This window comes from Castanea sativa, chromosome 2 (assembly GCF_040712315.1).
Source record: "Castanea sativa cultivar Marrone di Chiusa Pesio chromosome 2, ASM4071231v1".
NCBI lineage: Eukaryota > Viridiplantae > Streptophyta > Magnoliopsida > Fagales > Fagaceae > Castanea > Castanea sativa.
The window spans coordinates 27,450,157-27,473,651 of NC_134014.1; the positions used below are offsets into that span (position 1 = coordinate 27,450,157).

The 23,495-nt window shown below is 37.0% G+C and overlaps 1 protein-coding gene across 7 annotated transcripts in view; it reads left to right on the plus strand.

Annotated features, from left to right (window-relative positions):
* Positions 1–17,754, plus strand: part of LOC142624107 (putative acyl-activating enzyme 16, chloroplastic) — a 76,954-nt gene extending 59,200 nt beyond the window's left edge. For all 7 annotated transcript variants that reach the window (XM_075797612.1, XM_075797614.1, XM_075797615.1 and 4 more), the window contains 5 exons: positions 14,067–14,226; positions 14,362–14,441; positions 14,551–14,696; positions 17,226–17,283; positions 17,377–17,754. In XM_075797612.1, the coding sequence (XP_075653727.1) occupies positions 14,067–14,226; positions 14,362–14,441; positions 14,551–14,696; positions 17,226–17,283; positions 17,377–17,469 (537 nt within the window). In that variant the 3' untranslated portion in view covers positions 17,470–17,754. The remainder of the gene's footprint in view (positions 1–14,066; positions 14,227–14,361; positions 14,442–14,550; positions 14,697–17,225; positions 17,284–17,376) is intronic.
* Positions 17,755–23,495: the final 5,741 nt, after the last annotated feature.

A 23,495-nucleotide genomic window follows, 5' to 3' on the forward strand; every position in this document is an offset into this window, starting at 1 on the left:
ACTCTGCTATAGGTAAAACATTCTCCCATTTCTTAGGTTTGTCCCTTACAAAACACCTTAGGAGGTTGCCCAAGCTCCCATTGACCACCTCAGTCTGTCCATCCGTTTAAGGATGGAAGCTGGTGTTGTACTGCAAATCAGTACCAATTTTCCTCCACAAAGCCCTCCAGAAATGGGCAAGAAACTTGGCGTCCCTATCAAACACAATGCTTGTTGGAACTCCATGTAACTTATAGATCTCCTTGAAAAATAAACCAGCAATATTGGAGGCATCATTAGTCTTTTTGCAAGCCACAAAATGGGCAATCTTGGAGAATCTGTCCACTATCACTAGAATAGAGTCTGATCGTCTAGTAGTAGGGGGTAATCCAAGCACAAAGTCCATGCTAATGCTGGTCCAAGGCTTGTTAGGCATCGGAAGGGGCAGATACAATCTAGCATTGGTGGTTGTCCCTTTGCTTTGTTGACATATCATGCATCTTTGAACTAGTCTTCCCACATCCTTAAGCATGCCTGGCTAATAGAATTGTTTTTGTAGGAGCTGCAGTGTCTTCTCTCTCCCAAAATGGCCTTGGTTATGCACTTCAAGCAGAATCTTGTGCCTAAGGGAACATTTTGGAATACAAAGGAGCATACCTTTGAACAGGTAGTCATCTTGCAGGTTAAATCCAGGACAGGCAGCTCTGTTGCCTTGTTGCAAATGGGCTAATACTTGGCCTAATATATCCCTTGTCCAATAGTTCTTGCACTTGCCTATTAAGTTTATCCTTGTCCATTGTTGTCATCCTATAGGCAGCCCTATTAGGTAATGCAGAACCTAGAATTATCAATGGCTTGCTCTATGTCTCTCATAGGAGGAAATTCAGTAGGTAATTCGTTAAGGAAGACATCCTCAAATGACTTGATCAACTCCTTTATAGATTAAGGCACTATCATAGCATCTAACTCTAATGCAGTCAATAACATGTAAACCACACCAGTTGCTAGAGTTTCTTGTGCAAATTTCTTGACAATAAGCAAAGAATTAGGCTGTACAGTAGTAGGAGTTTTAAGAATCACATTTTCTTGCATGGGCAGTAGGGTGTAATGCTGTCCATCCTTGTATAGGCTGTAGGTGTTCTTCCTTTCATCATGGTTGGTGTGCCTATCATACTGCCAAGGCCTTCCCAACAGCAAATGGCATGCATCCATCTTCACTACATCACAAAAAACTGAATCTTGGAACTTCTTTCTAATTGAAAAAGAGACCATGCATCTCTTGGAAACTCTTATATCATCGCCTGTCTTAAGCCATGTCAGTTTGTAGGGGTGAGGATGATCTTCGATCTTTAAACCAAGTTTATCAACAACTTCTTCAGAAACCACATTTTCACAGTTTCCCCCATCAATAACTAAGTTGCAAATTCTGCCATCAATATTACAAGTGGTGTGAAAAATGTTGCTCCTCTACCAATCCTCCTGCTCCTCCTATTTTGGTGCTAACAGGGTCTTCTTCATTACCAAAGCCAAGCCTTCTTCCTCATCTGAGTCACCTATAACAATTTCTTCTTCATACATTGGAAATTCTTCATCTTCGTGGTCTTTACAACCTTCAATCATCAAAGCTTTACCCTTGCCTTAAGCCCTAACTCCCCTTTCTTGCAATTTGTGGCCTTGTGTCCAACTTCTCCACACTTGTAGCACTTAAATGTAAAACTTTGTGATGCTTTAGGGACTGGATTGGCTGCACTAGAAGTTGAAGGCAGACCTACACTCTCAATCTTGAAAGGTTGTGCACTGTTAGTAGTTGGCCTTCCTTGAGTGCTGACCTGGGTACTTCTGCTACCACAGTAAGCTTGGAACTGCACAAAAGTTTTTCTTGCAAGTTACTTCTCAAACATCAAGGCCCTATTGTAAGCTTCAGAAACAGACCACGGTGCAAAGATAAGGCATCTTCAATTGGTGTTTTAAGACCACTCAAGAACCTTGCAACCATCTGCTCTTCACTCTCATTCAGGTCTACTCGAGCTACCAGTTGATAAAATGCCTCTATGTACTCTTCTACACTGCCATGTTGCCTTAAATTATGCAGTTGTTTGTACAAGGACTGCATATAATTGAAAGGCAGAAACTGGTTTCTCATTTTTTGCTTCATCTTGCACCAATCTTGGATCTTTCTTTTACCCCTCCTAACTCTTTGAACTTGGAGCTGTTCCCACCAGGCTGAAGCTCTCCCTCTCAACTTGATAGAGATCAACTTCACCTTCTTGGAATCTAGCACCTCATGGAAATCAAAGATTCTTTCCACTTGGTTAAGCCAATCCATGAATTCTTCATAATTCAAGCTACCATAGAACTCAGGTAACTCAATCTTGAAGTTTGATTCCCATTTTGGTTCTCCCCTTGGAGGACTAGGCACTTGCCTTGGAACACCTCCTCTAGGTTAACCAATTAGGTTACTAAAGTTGTTGTGACTGTCAATTTCAGCATCTTTAGCAGGTTCATCATCATTTCAAGGATGATAACGCCGGTTTCTTCTCACTTCCTCAGTCAAGGCAGCAAGTTGCCCCCGTAGCAGCTCCACAGTCTGCTCCAATGTCACCTGGGATTTTCCTTCTTGGTGTGGTTGCGGCTGCTGCCTGGGTTGAACCTGCACCTCAGGTTCATGTACTGCAACACCTCTCTTGTTCCTTCTATTGTAAACTATTGGTGCCATCTTCACATATTCTTAGGCTCACTAGTAGAGGATAAGAAAATGAAATCAAGATAGGATCTTGATAGGTTCTTGATGACAGAAATTAAGAAACAAATTGCAAACTAACTTGAATCCTAAGGATCTCAAGCTCTAATACCAAATTATAATGGAGGAAAAATGGTGAAAAGCTAAGTTGCTTAGAGAAAAGAAAGAATTAACTAGCTCTTCAAGAGATACACTCTTAGAATAATACCTCATAGGTAGATTTCTTGGATTCAAATTCAACTAGTTACAATGAAGGCAGCCTTGCTTATTTATAGTTACATAAGCAAGCTACTGAGTTAGTTACAAGAACTCACCATGTGGTTGCCATGTGATTTGGCCAAAGCCTAACTAATAGGCTATTGCAATTATCATAATAACCTATCAGCTAACTAACTTTCTGTTACAAGTGATAATGACTATTAAAAGTAAAACCAGAAATTACTTCTTACACAACAGAAGCTAGTAATAGATTGATTTTAAAATGGACTGCATCAGTTTTCCTCACTCACCATCAAATTTAATAGTAGTCCATATGAGCATTATTATGTCAAGCATTCGAGAAATCCATTTCAAATAGCAGATCAAGTATGTATTTCTTTTGAGATAGAGAAATGATTTGAGAAGGTGCAACTTCAATCCAAAAAAAAAAAAAAATAGTGAAGAACACTCATGTTTTTAGTTTAGAATTGCTGACCAAATATCTTTTCAAGACAATCAACAATGGTGACAATCGAAGAGTGACAAAGGACAATGATCAGAAGAGAATGCCCAAAACCATACTCGAGCACAACAAGATTGAATCTATTAAACCAAGCATGAGGAGACTCCTTCACATCATACAATGCCTTTCACAACTGACATACAAGGTGTTTAATGTTCACCCCAACCATAATATATCCAAGTAGTTGATTCACGTATACTTTCTCCTGAAGATCTCCACATAGGAAAGCATTATTTATATCAAGCTATGATAAAGGCCAAGAATGATTAACAACAATAAAAAGTAGAATTTGAATAGAATTGTGAAGAGCCATGTGGGAGAAAATCTCTAGATAATCAAAAAATGGATGAAGAAATAAGTGCTCATCCATTTTCCATCCAGAAAAGATTGTGCTTGCTTATGAGATTAAGGAATAGAAATAGAGAGTAGAGTACAAGCAAAGGAATGCAAGAAAACTTAGGTAGGTCAATCATCGCTAAGGGTGTTCTCTCATGTGAATTGATTAATCCATAAATGGGCATGGTGAAACACGGTAATATGATACAAAATGAACAATAGGGTGTGGTAAGTCATTAGTGTCCAAAGAAAAGCAGAAAGGAATAAGAACCTCTAACAAAGAAAATAGGGAATCAGAGCTATAAGAAAGAATATAACTATCCTAAGATCTATCTTGAAATTGGTGATAAATTGGAGGATTATGCAAGGAAGGTGAAGAAAAACAAAAAAGTTTGAAAGAAAGAATGAAAAGTTGAGAGAGAAGCTAAGTAGAATTCTCTAGAAATTGTATTTCTGAGCTTAAACTAAAATTACACAGTCTCTATTTATAGGGCTCTATAATTGAGCACGTTGGTTTCTCACCCTAACAAACTTCTAACCAACTATTCTAACAAACTCTATAAATATCTTAGTTTGTTACAAAAAAAATATTTGGACAAAAAATAGCTCAGAAGCTCAAGTGTGAAGACGAAGAGCAGAGCTGAAGAAGATTGATGAAGGCACTCAAGAGGACGTCGTGTTGTTCATCTAACACAATGAACTTGACACACTCCAAATGGTGTCGTGCTACTTATGGGGGAACAATGTTGTCTTGGGAATAAGATAAACACGGCTCGACTTAACCAAACAATGTCATTTATTCTTAATGAAAAACGTCACCGTTTGGTAAGTGACCGTTAGCTAGCTGTTGCATCTACATTTGAATTTGGTCTTCTTCTTCTTTCACCATCCTCCCTCAAAGTCATGGGGGCTAAGGGCAACATGATTTTGGAACTCAGGAAGGAAGAATGGGCAAAAGGAAGACTCTTGGTAAACACGTCAGCAAGCTGATCATTAATAGCAATGTATTTAATCAGAAGATCCTTTCAAAGCACACGATCTCAAATGAAGTGGTAATCTACTTCTATGTGCTTGGTCTTGGCGTGAAAGACAGGATTAGAAGCAATTGCAACCGCAGAAACGTTGTCGCACTAGAGTTTAGGAGGAGTAGAAAGGAAAATGCCCAAATCTTTCAACAACTGATGAAGCCAACAGAGCTCAACTGCAGTGGAGGCTAGAGCCATATTGATGCGAACCTCAACCGACACACTTTGAGACCCAACAAACAATATTGGAATATTTGCCCAAGAAAGCTAAAATTCAGATTTTTGGTAGAAACCCTGACCCAATGTTTATAATCGAAACGCGAACTAAAGGTATAAGTATGACACCTTGACCCAATGATTATAATGAATCACGAAACGAAGGTATAAAGTTTGAACGCCACAAAGAAGAATCTCTGATAAGTTCACAGTTCTTGAAGAACCAAAAGAAGAGTAAAGCCTCACATTTTTTTTTTTTTATTCCAAAATATATAAAAAACGTCTACAGACTTAAGGGCATATTTAAGGGCTCTATAAAACTTAACAGACAAGAAAATATATTCTAAAATAACTCCTAATTGATACCTTACCATATCAGGAATCAAATTTGATCTAAAAAGCATTAAATGCACCTAAAAACAAGGAAATAAATCACCTAAACCTAAAATAACGTTTTTACATAAAAATACCAAAAATAATAAATTACAATAATTAAATAGTAAATTGTGTCCTACATCATATATTTAGACTAGTAGAAGAATGAGAAACAGTTAGTTGTTTCTTTGCACTCCAAGTGATAGGACTGTAGCCCAAATACACCAAATATCCAGTGCTAGAGTGACAATCATAAGGGCCTTTAGCCCAGTTAGAATCGGTGAAGGCAAAAAGAGAAAAAGGACCAAGCTAAAGAAAAATCCCAAAATTTGTACTGCCATTGAGATATCTAAGAATGTGTTTAGTTGCAACTAAATGAACATCAGTGGGCTTAGACATAAATTGACAAACATGATGAATAGCAAAACTGAGATCAGGCCTTGTGAATGTCAAACAATGTAAAGAACCAACGAGACTTCGAAAGGGATGTGGATCGGAGAGAACATTGCCCTCATTGGGAACAAGTCTCATGTGAGGAACACAAGGAGTCTTTGCAGGCTTGGATGTAAGCATACTGTGTTTGACAAGCAGATCATGAGCATACTTAGCTTGATTCAAAAACAATCCCTTGGCAGTTCTTATGATTTGAAGACCAAGAATATAATGAAGATCACCAAGGTCTTTGACTTAAAGGCCTGACTTAGTTGCTTGACAGGAGCATTGAGGAAAATAGTGTTATTGCCAGTGAGTACAATGTCATCAACATACACAAGAAGATCGACCATCAGCTTGCCTTGTCTAAGAATGAAAAGAGAGGAATCAGCTAGAAAGGCATGGAACCCCAAGTAAAGTAGCTGAGTAGAGAACCTCTCAAACCAAGCACGAGGAGCCTGTTTAAGCCCATAAAGAGACTTATGCAACTTACAAACATAGTTAGGTCAATATAACCTAGAGGTCGGACCATGTGTACCTCTTCCTTAAGCAAGCCATGGAGAAAAGCATTTCGTACATCAAGCTGCTTGAGAGGCCAATTAAATTGAACAGCCAAGGAAAGAATAATCCTCACTATAGGGGGCTTGATGACAGGGCTGAATGTCTTTTCAAAATCCACACCATATTGCTGATGAAACCCTTTAGCTACTAGTTTTGCTTTATATCTACTGATTGAATCATCACTGTTGTGTTTAAGCTCAAACACCCACTTCCAGCCAACAACATTCTGAGAGGGAGGAGGAACTAAACTCCAAGTCCCTTGTCTTTGCAAGGCATCAAGTTCCTCATCCATGGCTGAAAACCATTGAGGAAATTGAGCTGTAACTTTATATGTAGAAGGCTCAATAAGTGTATAGTCAATAGAGGAAGGCTTAGCAGCGTAGGCTTTGGGTTTTGAGATACCAGCTTTGGACCTATGGGGTGAGTATTTGTGGTTGGTTTGGCAATGGCTTGTGGAGGTATAACAGGATGTAAAGATGAAAAAATAGTAGTGTCAGGAGGTGGAGACTGTGTAGAAGTAGAAGGGGAAGACACAGGTATGAAAGTGACAGGAGAAGGAGAGGGTATGACGGTGTCATGTGACCGAGTAGAGACCTGAATAGTGGATTGTGAAGAAGTGTCAGTAGCCTGAGTAGGGACAGGTACAGTAGGAGGTGAGGGCTGTGCAGTAGAAGAAGTGTGCAAAAGATATGACAACCAAGCTGGAAAAGTGGAAAACTGTGATGTAACAGCAGAAAGTGAGGAACCAGTGGACCAAGGTGGAGACTCAGGACACAAGAACTCGTTTTCATTAAAAAGAACATGTCTAGAAATATATATTCAATGAGAAGAAGGTTCAAGGCAGATGTATCCTTTAGAATAAGCAGGATAGCCAAGGAAAATACAAGGCTTAGTGTGAGGTTGTAGTTTGTGAGTATTATATGTTCTAAGTAACGGAAAGCAGGTGCAACCAAAAACCCTTAAATGTGTTCAATCTGGAACAGAATGAAATAATAATTCCCAAGGAGACCTATTGTGTAGACCTGGAGTAGGGAAGTCTAGCTGCAACTGCATACGACCAATATGAGAGAGGAAGTTTGGAAAGAGACAACATGGTGAGGGAACACTCAATGAGATGTTTGTGTTTCCTTTTAGCTACAAAATTTTGTTGGGGAGTGTGTGGACAAGAGAACTGATGAATAATGCCTTGGGATGAACAAAATTAAGCAAAATGTTTAGATGAGAATTGTCCACCACCATCAGACCTAAAGGTCTTTTAATTTTGAGATTAAGTTTGTTAAAATTATGGTTAAGTGATTAAACTCACCATTTCCTAACAACTTAAGTTTTTGGGACAATCGGTAATTTAACAAAGTTAATTCTCAATTGTGGCTTTGAAGTATTTAAAGATATTAAAGACATCTGATTTGAGTTTAAGCAAGTAAACCCATGAGAATTTGGTAAAATCATCAACAAAAAGAAGATAATATCTAAAATAATTGACAGAAAAAACAGGTACAGGACCCCATACATCACTATGAATGAGTTCAAGAGGTGCATTAGATTGGAAATCCGATTTGACAAAGGGAAGTTTGATGCATTTTACCACTAAAGAAATGCTTACAGTGTGTTACAACAGCAGAAGTGAATTTGAATACATCAGAATGCTCAAGAGCAACAATAGCAGAATGTAAAACATTATCACTAGGATGACCTAGTCTGTGGTGCCATAATAACCACTTATTAGACCTACTGATGTTGAAAGCAGAAGGAGAAGCTTTAGGAGCTGTAGTGGATGAACCATGTATGAAAGAAGTAAGCTTGGATTGAAGCTTTGAGTTGATAGGATAGACACCACTCTCACTCAACCCTTGTAGAGGAGTCTTGATGCAGGGAATGTGATGGGTTGTTTGTGTATGGTTTAGAAACAATGAAAGGGCTGAGTTACTTAGAACAAAGTGATAGGTGGATAAGTACCTCTGCAAGAACACTTAGTTCCAAATAGCACACAAAGGCTAACAATTCATTCAATTACCAAAACTGATTTACAAAGAGCTTACATTCTCCTACTTATGCTAGTTGTTTGGCATTGGCAGCCTCTAGATGGTTGACAAGTGTCTAAATCCTATAGGCTAAGGCTTAAGAAATCTTCCAACTAACTAACTTACTAATTAGTTACAAGTGGATTAGGATATAGACATATAGTTGCTTGAAATGCCCTGCATTAGGACTCTCCCTCTTAAGAAGCACTTGACCTCAAGTGCTCTTGGTTGCCATAAGAGTTGTATGAATTTCTAGCCTTCTAGGATGATGCAGTTGCCTTGTATAATGAGTTTGCTGCAGCACACCAAATGTTGCTGCTTCTGCACAGCAAAGTCCCACACAACTAAAACTCCAATGTAGATGCATTTGCCTTAAGAGGACTCCCTTTCTTGAGAGCAAACTTTTCCTCAAGTTTGGTTGACTCTCCAATTTTAAAGCCTTCTTCATCTTGACCATTGGTTTGCGACTTGCTTTCCCCTTCTTTGGTTGCAATGAATAGTGAAGCACTATCTTGTGCAAACTACGTGTGCTGCACCTTCCTCCCAAGATGGCTCGCCTATGGTAGTTACATGATTGTATGTCTACTTCATCACAAAGAATGGAATAACAACCTCTTGAAACTCTAATCTCATCTCTTTTATTTAAGCAAGACAATTTATGTTGATGCTTCAATTTTTTCTTGTTCAAAATATCTTGTGACTCCACATTCTCATAACTACCTTTCTCAATCAACAAGTCACAAATTCTTCCTTCAATGTAGAAATTAATTGGAAAAATTTTACCTTTACGGTGTTTGTCTTCCTATATTTCTTGCTTTGGAGCTTGCAAGGCCTTTGTTCCTAATGATAAATCCTTTTCTTCCTCAACAATAACAGCTGCTTCATCCATAGACTGATCATAAATAGGTTCAACCACATATTTCATGCTATCACTCATTTCTTTCCCTTCTTCACCAACTTGTTCTTCAATGTAATTATCAAAAATAGGCTGCCCCACGTCATGATATTCTAAATCTTCAACCAGCAAATCTTGATCTTCTAACTCTTCTACCAGCAAGTCTTGATCTTCTAACTCTTCAACCAGAAAGTCTAGATCTTCTATCTCTTCAACCACCAAGGTTTCACCCTTTGACAAAACAGGCTGATTCTTGGCTGGTATTTTGGAATCATTAGATCTAGTGGTATTTGACCCAATTTCAACATTCTTGGTTGGCTGCCTCCAATGCTTAGTGAAGTTTGATGCAATACCACCACTTAGTCTGGTTCTTGAATTGAAAAGGGTTGATTGTGATCTCTTTGTTTGCTGAGTCTCAACCAACACTGCTCTATTTGCTGCATTTGAATTTGTCCAGCACTTGTGCAAGTTGCTATAGTGGGTTTGGATGTGGCTGTACGAAAAAATTGCTTCTTGAGTTTCTATTTCAGCTTCTCCCAAGTTTGAATCTTGGTTTTTCCTTCCCTCAATCTTTGAATCTTCAACTGCTCCCACCAAGATCTTGCCTTGCCACTCAAATTAGTTGCTGCCAATTTAACTTTCTTGGATTCTGGAATATCATACCAAGCAAAGAACTCTTCAACTTGGCTAAGCCAATCCACAAACTTCTCATGATCCAAGTTGCCATCGAATTCAAGGAATTCAATCTCAAATCTTGATTCCCAATTCTGGTTTGGCATCTTTGGCTGAACCCTCACAGGATTGTGGCCATACCTCTCTTGTCTCCTCCTAGGAATATGAACAAAAGGTTGTTCATAATCCTCCTCATATAAAGCTACACTTCCAGCAGTATCATGCTGGTAGTATTGCTGTTGTATTTTCCTATCTCTTCTCAATTGTTCAGTCAAGGCTTGTAGTTGCCTCCTCAATAATTCCACTTCAACTTCTAAGCCATTTTGAACCCTTCTACACCTTGGTCCATTGGCTGCAATATCATCTTCCTCTACTCCAAGAGCAGCTTGCTTCTTGCCCTTATCCTTCCTTGTCTTCTCAAAATCCATGGCTTCTTGCTACTCAAACTAATTGCTAGCACATATAAAGGCTTTGGTTTGGGAAGAGAGGTATTTTAGGCTAGGAAAAGCAATCAAGACTGAATCTTGATAGGGTCTTGGACAGAAAATGAAGAAACAAATTGCAAATGTACTTGAATCCTAAGAATCTCAAGCTTTGATACCAATTTGATGCAGGGAATGTGATGGGCTGTTTGTGTATGGTTTAGAAACAATGAAAGGGCTGAGTTACTTAGAACAAATTGATAGGTGGATAAGTACCTCTGCAAGAACACTTAGTTCCAAATAGCACACAAAGGCTAACAATTCATTCAATTACCAAAACTGATTTACAAAGAGCTTACATTCTCCTACTTATGCTAGTTGTTTAGCATTGGCAGCCTCTAGATGGTTGACAAGTGTCTAAATCCTATAGGCTAAGGCTTAAGAAATCTTCTAACTAACTAACTAACTAATTTGTTACAAGTGGATTAGGATATAGACATATAGTTGCTTGAAATGCCCTGCATCAAGTCTCCCCATAGGAATATCCTGGATTTTGAGCTCATTAGCATCAAAATGACATGAGCAATTGTTGTGTAAACAAAATTTGTGCACAGATAGAAGGTTCATAGAAATTATAGGGACATGCAACACATCTTTGAGAATGAATTTGTGGTATTTGGTATGGATAGAAGAGTTACCTATATTGTTGATTGGAAGAGCTTGACCATTCCCTACTGTGACTTGTTCAGTACCCTTGTATTGAGACCGAGTTGAGAGATTGTTCAAGTTGGCTGTGAGATGATTTAAAGTACTAGAATCAGCCAACCATGAATCTTGATTACTGGTGATAGCAGCATTAGAAGCAGTAGCCATAGCTGCTAGTTTAGTTGGAAGATTTTTGCCTTGGTAAGAAAATTCATCCTGTGATAGCAATGCAGTGCCAGTTGTCCAGATTTTCCACAAATCTGACACATAGGCCAATTAGAATCAGTTCTATAGGATTGATTTCCAAATTGTGAATTAGTCTGGTTCTGATGTGGAGAGAAATTCTGATGTGGAGAATAATTCTGGTGTGAGGAACCTCCATTGTTGTTGTTGTATCTACCACCTCCCCTGCCTCTAGTAGAGTTATTTCAACCTCTTCCTTACTAGAACCTTGATTCTGAGAATTTCTTCCATTAGGCCTAGAATTAGGAGCAAACATAGCTAGAGATTGAGGTATAGTCTCAAAATTCTCTGCCATTGCGAATTCTTCACTTTTCAACATAATAGAAAGTTGCTAATAAGTGATAGGATCACTTCTAGTGCGTATAGCTGAACAGAAGTGAGCAAATTCTTTAGGCAAGCCTCGAAGAACAACACAGAGCAGTTCTTCATTATCAACCACTACACCTACTGTGAGAAGCTTGTCCCTTGCAATCTTGATCTTCTGCAAGAACTCATTCACAGTATCACTTCCTTTCTTGAGGCTTTGTAACTCAAGCTTCAAATTCAGAATATTGGCTCTTGAAGTAGAGGTGAATCTTTGTTCCAAATTATTCCAAACCTCTCAAGAACTTGTAATACCAACCTCAAGAGAAAATACTTGCGTAGTTAGTGTGGAATTGATCAAAGAAAGTAAGGCTTTGTCTTTGATTTTCCAAGCTGAGTACTCAGGATTCACATTCACAGTGGAAAGACCTTGAGTATCAAGAAGAAACTGGCATGGCTGTGGCATAGTGCTATTGATGTGATCAAACAATGAATAGGCTTCAAGAATGGTGACAAGCTGATGCCTCCATGGTATGTAATTCGTGTAGTCTAGCTTGATTGACATCAAGTTCGACATGTTAGAGAGAAGTAACAGTGGAGAATGTAATGGTGGAGTGTGAGTTATGGAAGGTGAGCTAGTGCTGGTTGAGTAAGCTGTGGAAGCCATGGATGATGGCTCTGATACCATGAAGAAAAACAAAAAAGCTTGAAAGAACAAATGAAAATTTGAGAGAAAAGCTGAGTAGAATTCTCTAGAAATTGTATTTCTGAGCTTAAACTAAAATTACACAGAGAGTCTCTATTTATAGAGCTCTATAATTGAGCATGCGGGTTTCTCACCCTAACAAACTTCTAACCAACTATTCTAACAAAATCTATAAATATCTTAGTTTGTTACAAAAAAAATATCTGGACAGAAAATATCTCAGAAGCTCAAGTGTGAAGACGAAGAGCAGAGCTGAAGAAGATTGATTAAGGCACTCAAGATGATGTCATGTTGTTCATCTAACACAGAGAACTTGAAACGGTGTCGTGGTACTTATGGGAGAACAATGTCGTCTTGGGAATAAGATAAACACAGCTTGACTTAGCCAAACGATGTTGTTTATTCTTAATGAAAAACGTCATCGTTTGGTAAGTGACTGTCAGCTAGCCGTTGCATCTACATTTGAATCTGGTCTTCTTCTTTCATCAATGGGTATATAAAGAGTAGGAGAGGGTAATGTATGGGTATATGAAGAGTAGGAGAGGGTATGGAAAACTCTCCCTCATTACTAAAGATAAGATTATAATTGAGATTAGTAGACAACTCTGGCTTGGTAACTATCAAAAAAATTATTTATAGATATGTATTTTTTATTAATTGTATCTAATTACTCTATATATCTAAAACTAGGAGGCATAAATCTAACAATTTTCCCAAGGTACTCTAGTACCCAGAAAGGCTATTGCATATAAATTGGACATATTCATTGTAGAATTCGAACCTCCCATTCAAAAAATATTAAAAAATTAAAACTATGTCATTTGAGAAAAATCATCAACAAAAATACATCAAAATAAAGAAATTTATTCAAAGTAAAAATGGGGAAAGACCCTATATGTCTGTGACTATATCAAACGATTCAGATTGACAACTATGACTAATACTCGAAAAGGAACTACAGTGATGCTTTCCTAATCTCCCTTCTTCACACTCCTAATAAACATTACTTTGATGCGTAAAAGATTTTGCAATAGAGTCACCCTTTTTCTTAGAAGAGTTGCAAAATTTTATTGTACATAAAAATGGAATCCTAACCATCCAATCTTCATAAATTGGTATTGTGTATTATAAGGGTTATTAGTCAAATATTTTAATTTCCGTTTTCCAAATAAATCTTTTCACATTGTGTGCTCAAGCTAGACACTTTCAACTATCATTCAACTTTCTTGAGGGAATTTTTTAGGCATAACATCATCCTGAACCAATATAAAATAATAATAAATAACTCTCATGTTGTGCACATCTTAATAAATAAATACATAATCATAAGGTTATTTTGTCTGTTGCTAATCCAAAACTTTGTTTTGTGGGAGTAGATTATCTCTAAGGAAGTTTGAATGTCCATGATTTAGCCGCTATTCAATAATTCTTTAGATCAGGAATCTTGTGTTTTATTTGATATCAAACTTTCTTTCAACAAGACATTGAATTGAGTTTTTGAATTGATTGGAATTTTGTTGCAAGTTTAAGAATCCACATTTGCATTGCAGGTAATTTTCCAGATTTTTTTTTTCTTTTCTTTTTTTCCTTGAGGAAGCTAATATTAAATTTCTGAACTCCTTATCTTTCCCTTTACTAATGAGCTGGTTTTGTATCAATTTACGATAGCCTGTCATCATATTGATAATCATGTTAAGTGATACTTGTGTTAAAGAATCCGTGGGCTACAAAGGAAGTCTTAGATGAGGATGGTTGGCTAAGCACTGGTGATATAGGTTGGATTGCTCCTCACCATTCAACAGGTCGAAGTAGTCATTGTAGCGGTGTGGTTGTTCTTGAAGGACGTGCCAAGGATACCATAGTACTCTTAACTGGTATACCACAAGCTTAAAATCATTAACACTCTGGTCATAGATCTTTCTTGCTAACAATTTAGACTCTCTCTCTCTTAACCCTGCTTCTCATCATTTTCTCGTATTAATTAAATTTATTTATTTTGGAGAAAATAGGTGAAAACATTGAACCAGTAGAGCTGGAAGAAGCTGCCCTTAGAAGTGGTCTAATTCAACAAATAGTTGTTATCGGCCAGGTGGAGTGTAATGAACTTTGTTACTGCCTTTGCGCTCACTTTCTTGAGTTTTAGTAGACTAAATTCTTCCACTAATTATCTGTTATATGGTGGCTTTCATATCATACAGGATCAACGTCGTCTTGGAGCTATTATTGTTCCAAACAAAGAAGAGGTTCTATTGGCAGCAAAGAAACTGTCTATTGTAGATGTCATTGCCTCTGATCTAAGTAAGGAAAAGATGACCCGCCTGTTATATGAGGAATTGAAAAAGTGGTAAGGCTTCTTTTATCTTCAATTTGTTGTTTTTAATTTTTGGGGGGGGGGGGGGGGGTGGTGTTGTTTATCAATTGCATTAAAGTGCCCCTCAAGTTGTTAGAGAGCACTTTCTCCTCCCATAATAATGAGATGGAAGGTGAGATCGTGGGTTCAAGTTCCACTGGATGCATGAGTGAATTCTTTTTTTTTTTTTAAGTAATAATTGATAGCGGTGTGTGTGTGACTTACCAAAAAACATCATGATCTTAAAAGATTTGGATTGTTTATTGTGCATTTGAGAAATGATTTTGGGTACCAAGGACCTTGTATTGGCAAGCAAGGATTAACTAAGTCATAATTTACCACACCCTTTATAATTTATAATTTTCTGAGCTGTGTTTGAATTATGCAAAGTATGAGGGAGGGGAAGGAAAAAAAAAATTTACATTTGCTTGGCAATTAACTTTTGCACCTGGCAAGTTTAGAACCTACAATCTCTCCAGACTTATGGTGAGGTGCAAATATGCCATTAGGCTCAAAGACCATTGGTTAGGTGAGGAAAATGATTGAAAATAACCAAATTTATTTCCTATGCGTCACACTTTTTTGAGACGCGAATGGAGTTTAGTAATTCAAAATAAATGTTAAATGGAACTGTTAAACTGTTAGAGTATCTAATAATTCCTTCTAGATTTCTAAAATGATATAGCTAAGATAAAGTATTTACCATTTTGAATTCATTGGATTGAGCATCTTAAAAAAATAAAAAATAAAACAAAAATGGCAATTCCTTTGTTAAATGAGATGTTAAAGAACTGCCACTCCTCTGTTAATCCTTCCCCCAATTTAAATATAGGGAGTACTAGTTTAATGGAAGTAGAAACATTGATAAGGGGGAATGAAAACTTGACCACAAAGAGATATTAAAGATTGATCATTTTTAAGTATCTTGAATTAGTAATTCATTCATATGGAAATTGAGGAGGGTGTGGCCCATAAAATAAGAGTAGAGTAAATGAAATGAAGAAACACATTAATAGTATTATGCGATCGAAGAATACTTATTTCTATTAGACCAACTATACTTCATGTTATACATTGTTGGGCTTTTAGAAGCAACATATTCATTAAATAGGCATAGTTGAAATTCGAATGTTAAGACAAGAAAGTTAAAATCCTAGAAATGATAAGGAATGAAGTTTAAAGGTGGAAGTGCCCCTTGAGCAAAAGATGAGGTAAAGTGGCTGAAGATAGATAAGACATATGCAACAAAACCAATTAACGTGCGTAAGAAAGAGGAAATTTAATTCAAGTTGGAGAAGGTGTTGAACAAATAGGGTGAACTTAGTTAGAAAAGGATATGATGAGTAGAGAGGTGATCTATGAAGCACGGGTGCGTTTCCAGATTTGGGTGCGGGTACGGGTGCGGTGGGGTGCGGCGATTAAAAAATTATTAAAAATATTTTTATTTATATATTTTATATATTGCTAAGCATGCTTTTTTATATAATAATAATAATAGAAAACTCATATAATAATAATAAATAATAATAATAATAATAATAGAAAAATAAATAGATAGTAATAAGTACACAAAAGTTTTTGACACTTATTATTGACAGATCTATTAAAGTAGATGGGAGAGTTTCAAAATATAGGTGTAGCTCCTCGTAAAAAAAGAAAAAAAAAAAAAAGAAAAAAAAAAAGAAAAGAAGAAAGATGTGGCTCTCACGTGTTTGGCCACTGGTCAGAGAGGCACAACAACAAAAAAAAGAGCCTTTTAAGTTGGTCTTACCAAAAACAAAGATACAAAACTCTTCGAAAAAGAGAAAAAGAAAAAAAAGAAACAGAATAGAGGACGCGAAGAAGACGAAGTGAAGAAGACGGAGAAGGAGAGATACGATTTCAGTCCACCGGCGTATCAATATCCAGTCCAGTCCACCGGTATTTTCGATTTAAGTTTTTTTTTTTTTTTTTTCCCTTTCCGGCTGATTTCCTTTTTCCGGCCGAAACACACCGATATTCGGCCGATACGATCCGATTTGGCCCGAATCGGCACAGATAGGCGCGCGCCGGAGCCGAATCGGCGCGAATCCGGAAACGGAAAAAAAAAAAAAAAAAAAAAAAAAAAAAAAAAAAAAAAAAAAAACTCAGACGCGGCACCGACGTGCAGGCAGCCGTGTCGGACTCTGGTGCGGCACCCTCCCAGCCGCGTCGGTGCTTCCTAGGAGGTGATAAGGAGTATGATTTTGCATAAGATGGAATGGCCGGAAGTCTGGAAGGATAAATCTGGTGAAGAAAAAACTGACTCAATTGAGTTGAGTAGCTATTACTGGAATTTCTTTATGGCTGTCTTTGAGTCTCATATTATGAAGATTGCTTCTTTTTTTTTTTCTTTTTTTCTGTATGATTACACAGGTTGAAATTGTGCTTTTTTCTGTTTCATCAAGGCGTTAAAATTATATTATTAGGGGGAAAAAGGAAATAGAGTTCATTGTGCTAAATTTTTTTCAGTTTTATGATTCTGTTTTTTCCTTTTCCATGCAGGACTTCGGAGTGTTCATTTCAAATAGGACCAATGCTCGTAGTGGACGTGCCCTTCACGGTAAGATAATTTAACTAGTATTAAATCATAAAATGCAATTGACATGTCTAATTAATCTATAAATGTCATACTCTGATAACTATTTGATTGCAGATTGATAATGGTTTAATGACTCCAACCATGAAAATTCGAAGGGAAAAAGTTGTAGCTCAGTACAGGGAGCAAATAGACAAGCTCTACAAGTAAAATTTCCTCTGGTAAATTTACCAATATGCCATGGACCCTATGTATGAACCGTATAGCAAGTCCTTGAGACAGCCATTCCCAGTCTTTGCAAGTTTCCAGCTATGATTTCTATCTCTATTACACAATTAAAGCTGCGTTTAGTAACTGTACTTCTTAACTTTATTTTGAGAAGATGGAAACTCTACTTGCGTAATGTATATTTATGAAAAATTGCATTTTGTATTGTGTTGAAACTTTTACTAGAAAGTAATTTTGTTAAACGAAATTGTGTTTGGTTTTTATAAATTGCATAGTGCATTTTTCCACAGTAAGCCAAAAATTAATTGGATGAACATGGTAACAAAAAATAATAATTATCATAAATTGTACACATTTAAATTCACATTCATTACATAAAATCCAAAAAATAAAAATTTCAAAATATTGTGCATAAAAATTGGTGATAATTACTTATATACAATCACCATTAGTTATAGAAATAAAATAATAATATCAAAATACAGAACGCCTGTGAAATTACAAAGACAACAATAACAACAGTATATAATCCACTATTGCTCTCCCCTACGGAATATTGAATATATATGGTGTACTTGCATCACGCATGTATGTATGATTAATGTGATGTTGTATGTGTCTTCTAATGTATTAGAATCCTCTCTATTTGAAATTGATGCATTTTATATTTCAGAATAAATATTAAAAATTTAAAGGTATATATATTCAATTGCGGCTTTAGGAATATTTTTTAGAGTCTTCATTAAGAAATTTAAATTATATAGAATTTTATAAAAAGAGAACATATATTGACAAAAAAAAAAAAAAACACACATACACAAATACATAGTCTTATGATTTCTTTCTACAAATTTTCTTATTTTAAAATTATTGCATGATAATCTCATTATCAATGTTGTAAGTTATATCTCTTTCAAAATTTTAGTTAAATAAAAATTTTCTTGGAATTTTTCTTTGTGTTTATAAGGACCTAATATATTGTTAAATGGACCAAAGTTTAAGAACAAACTTTAGCTACAAATTTAGTGTGCATTTGGCATAAATTAAAAAGTCAGCATTTGTTTACTATTCAACTTATTTTTGCTACTATTTATGGGTTCTATTGTACTTTTTGGTACTATTCATAGTCTCACTGTACTATTTAAGCTACCTTTTAACTTTATTTACAGTACTTTCAGCAAAAAAAATTTCAGTTTCAACTAAATAAGCGGTTCCCAAAAGACACTTAGTTGTATCTTAAGACTACAATTTTCATTAAACAAATTAACATGGCTACATATTTTGAAAATCTAAGTATTAAATTGCATGTTCTTTATGTTCTTAAAATACATGTAAATTTCATGTCCGTAAAATGTTATTTACAATGTGATCCTTAAACTTATTTTTTATGTATAATTTTAAATTACAAAAAATCAAAATTTAGAAATTTGATTGATGGCATAACTATTTATATTTGATCTTATTGGAAAATTTTCAAGTATAGAGGATATAAGAAGAAAATGTAATACAATAGTGAATTTGACTCAATTCACGTCCAATAAAAAAAAATATTATATCGAGTAGAGTTGTAGCATTTGTTTACAACCAAGTTTGTTGTCATATTTAATTATGTTGGGCCAAAAAAAAAAAATTAGGGTGGTCACAAATATTTTTTAAAAATAAAAAATCATAATATTTTTTTTAATTTATATATAATAATTATTTTTTCCCAAGTCATGGTGGTCCTGTGAACACCCTAGACTCAATGTGGATCAACCAGTGTATACAATACTGTATCATTTAAAATTTTAAATAATATAATTTGTACTCATATTCAAATAATAAAATACTAACATTGTCCCACACGCAAACTCTGAGGCTTTTTGATGTTTCATAATTTTTCATTCATTCCAATTTAAGATGCAAACTTACTGATACAACTAAAAGTTCATGAGGCTAGTCAGCTTCAAAAAATGAACAAATCCACACACAAACATATGATTTCAATGCTATTTCGATTAAGCTAGTAAATTATTGTCCATATTATCTATATTATTAGAAATTCAAGGTTGATGTATTTTATACTCACAAAAATACTTAGAAGTGTGATGTGATTTATGAATTTGTGGGTGTATTACTTTTTTTGTGCTATATCAACAACGAATTATGATGAATGGAAACTATTGACATTTAAAAAATAAAAATAAAAGAGTCTTTGAGCATGCGCATAGCACGTGCGAAGCGGCTAGTTTATAGTTAATGTCTTTAAAAATATTAGGAAGTAACACACATTTGAAACTCCAATTACTTTTTACTTTCTATGATTTAATTTTAAAAAAATGACATAAACCAAATAATAGTTAAAAAAATATGGCAAAATTGTGTACACCACTTTGGATTTTAACATGTACATAGATAGGGATAAGAGAATAGACAAATTATTGAGCAACGGGTTCAAACCCCACCTACTCCTCCACACTACATGATTAAAAAATATTAAGAAATTAACATATTAAACTATCTAAATGGTTAAATTTTGTATTATAAAAAAAAAGTTAAAATTGTTTAGCATATAATTTTAACTACTTTCATTTCATATCAACCAAATAACATCAAAAACCAAATAACAACAAAATTACATGATGTCTTTAATATGTAGTAGCAATAAACCAATATCTTGTTCCTACAAAAAACAAAAAAAAAAACAAAAATACTCTCTCAATTGGCCATTAAAACTGCACAAAATTCTTCTCATTGGCCATTGCACAAACTTCTTCTCTTTTGGGCTTTACACAGTGGTTTCCTTCATAAAAACTTTTACCCTCTTCCAATTTTTTACAATACCATCTTGAGTCTTCACCAGGAGAGGCATCATGGTTTGTATTATATTATCATTAACCTTTCGGAACTTTAGACCCATTATCACTGGTCAATGAATTGAAACTCAGCAGTGGTGATGTCTTGCCACAAAAAATCTATTAGTTAACAAATTCGATTTTAATTAGAGCAATGGCAAAGGGAATGGTAAAAATCTTTTCAGACTTGAGACGATGGTGCTCTGTTAGGAATGTAACCTCTGTAATGAACTTTAGCTGTCGGGTTGCCAATATGAAGGGACTTTAAAATGGTGGCACCCTCATTTGTAACAGTGACTTCACTTCCTCTACCCATCAATTGCAGACTTTTATCCTAAAAAACATAAAACAACGTTACTTAAGTTCTAAAAAGGATTAAAAGACTTAGATGACGAATCTGTTTGAGTAGACATGATGCCGTTAGATCGGTAGGTTGATAGTAGACGGATCCAAGATGCACGGACAAAAGATGGACAGATCTAGGGTCACGTGACATCCATCTAATTTAATTGATCTCCAAGAACTCCTAAATGGAAATAACTTGCGTCTCACGATTAACTCTAACTCGATGAGTCCTAATGCGGATAGAATCCTAACTAAGAAGGATTCCGTAATATACATCCATTAATGAAGATCTTCCATATAAGGAAATGCCTTAATGCGCAAGAAATGAAGGTCGACTCTACTATAAAAACCAATGAACTCTCAAAATACAAGGTACACATAATTCATCCCAGCTCTAACACTCTAGAGTTGTGTAAAAGTTCTAACTTGACCTTCGGATGGTATTTGGCCGGCACCACACCGATGCTCTCTGTTAGGTCATCTCTTTTTGTGTTGTGCAGGAATTGTTTCGAGCTTGTGAGGACTGTGTGACTAGCTGGTGGTTTTTCATCATCATCAATTGGCGCCGTCTGTGGGGAACTGATCGCTAAAACAAGCCACACATATCGCTTCCCTGACAAAAGTTGCATGGTACTTACTCGTTCAATAGCAACAACCAACAATAATCAAGGCGACAAACCACATACCACGGCCTTGGAGAGGCAAGTTCAAACCCTCGCGGTAGCAGTAGAGCGCCTAACCAAGCAGAATCATGATTTGGAGGAGCAGTTGCAGTAAAAGAATGCAGGCCCTGGTACATAGGAGGAAGACCAAGAAGGAACAAGCGCAGAGAGGAGAAACTAGGAAGGGCCTGAGGGTAGCAACGCTCCAAATAGACCGGAACGGCAGGACACAAGCCGACCATCTGTTTCTGAAGCCGTCCCACCTCACATAGTCGCTGAGATGCAAATGATGAAGGAGCGGATGGACTTTATGATGAACGCCTTCAGGGGATGGGTATCTAGCGATCTCGATGACCTGGTCTAGTGAATAAATTCGCCTTTCACGACGTCCGTCAGTTCGTTCCCTCTTCCCTCGAAATTTTGCATGGCGCAAGTAGAGAGTTATGACGGGTCTAATGACCCCTTAGACCACTTGGAATCCTTCAAGACCTTAATGCATCTTCAAGGGGTGCCAGGCGAGATTATGTGCAAGGCTTTCCCTACTAAGTTGAAGGGACTTGCAAGGATTTGGTTCAGCAGACTGGCGCCCAACTCCATTGGCACTTTCAAGGAGTTAAGCGCCCAATTTGCCTCACACTTCATCGGGGGTCACAGGTATAAGAAGTCTACCGCATGCTTGATGAACATTAGGCAGCGGGAAGACGAGACGCTAAGATCTTACATAGCTCGTTTTAACAAGAAGGCTCTCTCAATCGATGAAGCATACGACAGAATACTTGTGGCAGCGTTCACCAATGGGTTATAGAAGGGTAAGTTCTTGTTTTTTCTATATAAGAATTACTTAAAACCATGTCAGTGGTGCTTTAAAGAGCGAGAAGATAAGCCTAGAAAAAGGGAGAGGCAGGAAGATGTGCGGCCGGACAGAGGACGGAAAATGGCTAGGACTGGAGAATGACGGGAGGACAAACGCTCCAAGCCACCTACGGGGAAATTCACAAGCTTCACCCCGCTGATTGCCCCGATCGATCAAGTGCTAATGCAAATTAAGGATGAAGGAGCCCTAACTTTTCCTAGCAAGCTAAAAGGAGATCCAAACAAAAGGTCAAGGCATAAATATTGTCGTTTTCATCGTGATTAGGGCCACGATACGACTGATTGCTATGACCTGAAGCAACAGATTGAAGCTTTTATCAGGCAAGGAAAGCTACAAAGGTTCGTTAGCAAGGATAAGACGAACCCACCACAAGACCGGTCTCCCCGACGGGAAAACGAGTGCCCAAGACCACTATAGGAGACATAAGGATGATTGTTGGGGGCACAGCGACTGCGAGGTCATCCAAAAAGGCCCATAAAACATATCTAAGGATGGTTCAGAGTGTCCAGATGACGGGTTCTATACCGAAGATGACGCGGATTGATAACCCAGTCGTCGAGTTTTCAAAGGAGGATGCATGACGTCTTCACCACCTGCATAATGATGCGCTTGTTGTTAGTCTACGAGCAGGAGATTACAATATGCACTGGGTTTTGGTTGACAACAGAAACTCGGCTGATATCCTCTATTACCCCGCATTCCAGCAGATGGGGATTGATAGAAAACGACTAGTTCCGACGAACGCCCCACTTGTCGACTTTAGAGGGACAAAGGTCTACCCCCTTGAGGCCGTCACATTGTCTGTGACGGTGGGTGATTACCCCCAGCAGATCACTAAAGACGTGGCATTCCTCATAGTCAATTGCTCATCGGCTTACAATGCCATCCTTGGACGACCCACTCTCAATTCATGGAAGGTTGTGACCTCAACCTACCATTTGATGGTCAAGTTCCCCACCGAGTATGGAGTAGGAGAGCTGTGCGGAAATCAGGTATCCGCGTGTGAATGCTACATAGCTATGATGGAGATGGACGACCACCTACAAACGATAAACATAGAAGAATAGCGGATTGTAGCAGAACCGGTGGAAGAATTAGAAGAAGTATCCCTCGACGATTCTAGGCCCAAGCGAACCACGAGAATAGGCACTTTGGCCAGCCAGTCAGTACGACAAGCACTTGCAACGTTCCTAAGGAAAAACCAAGGTGTGTTCGCATGGAGTCATGAGGACATGTCGAGGATCGACCCGTCAGTCATAGTCCACAGGTTGAATGTATCACCCTCACTCTCTC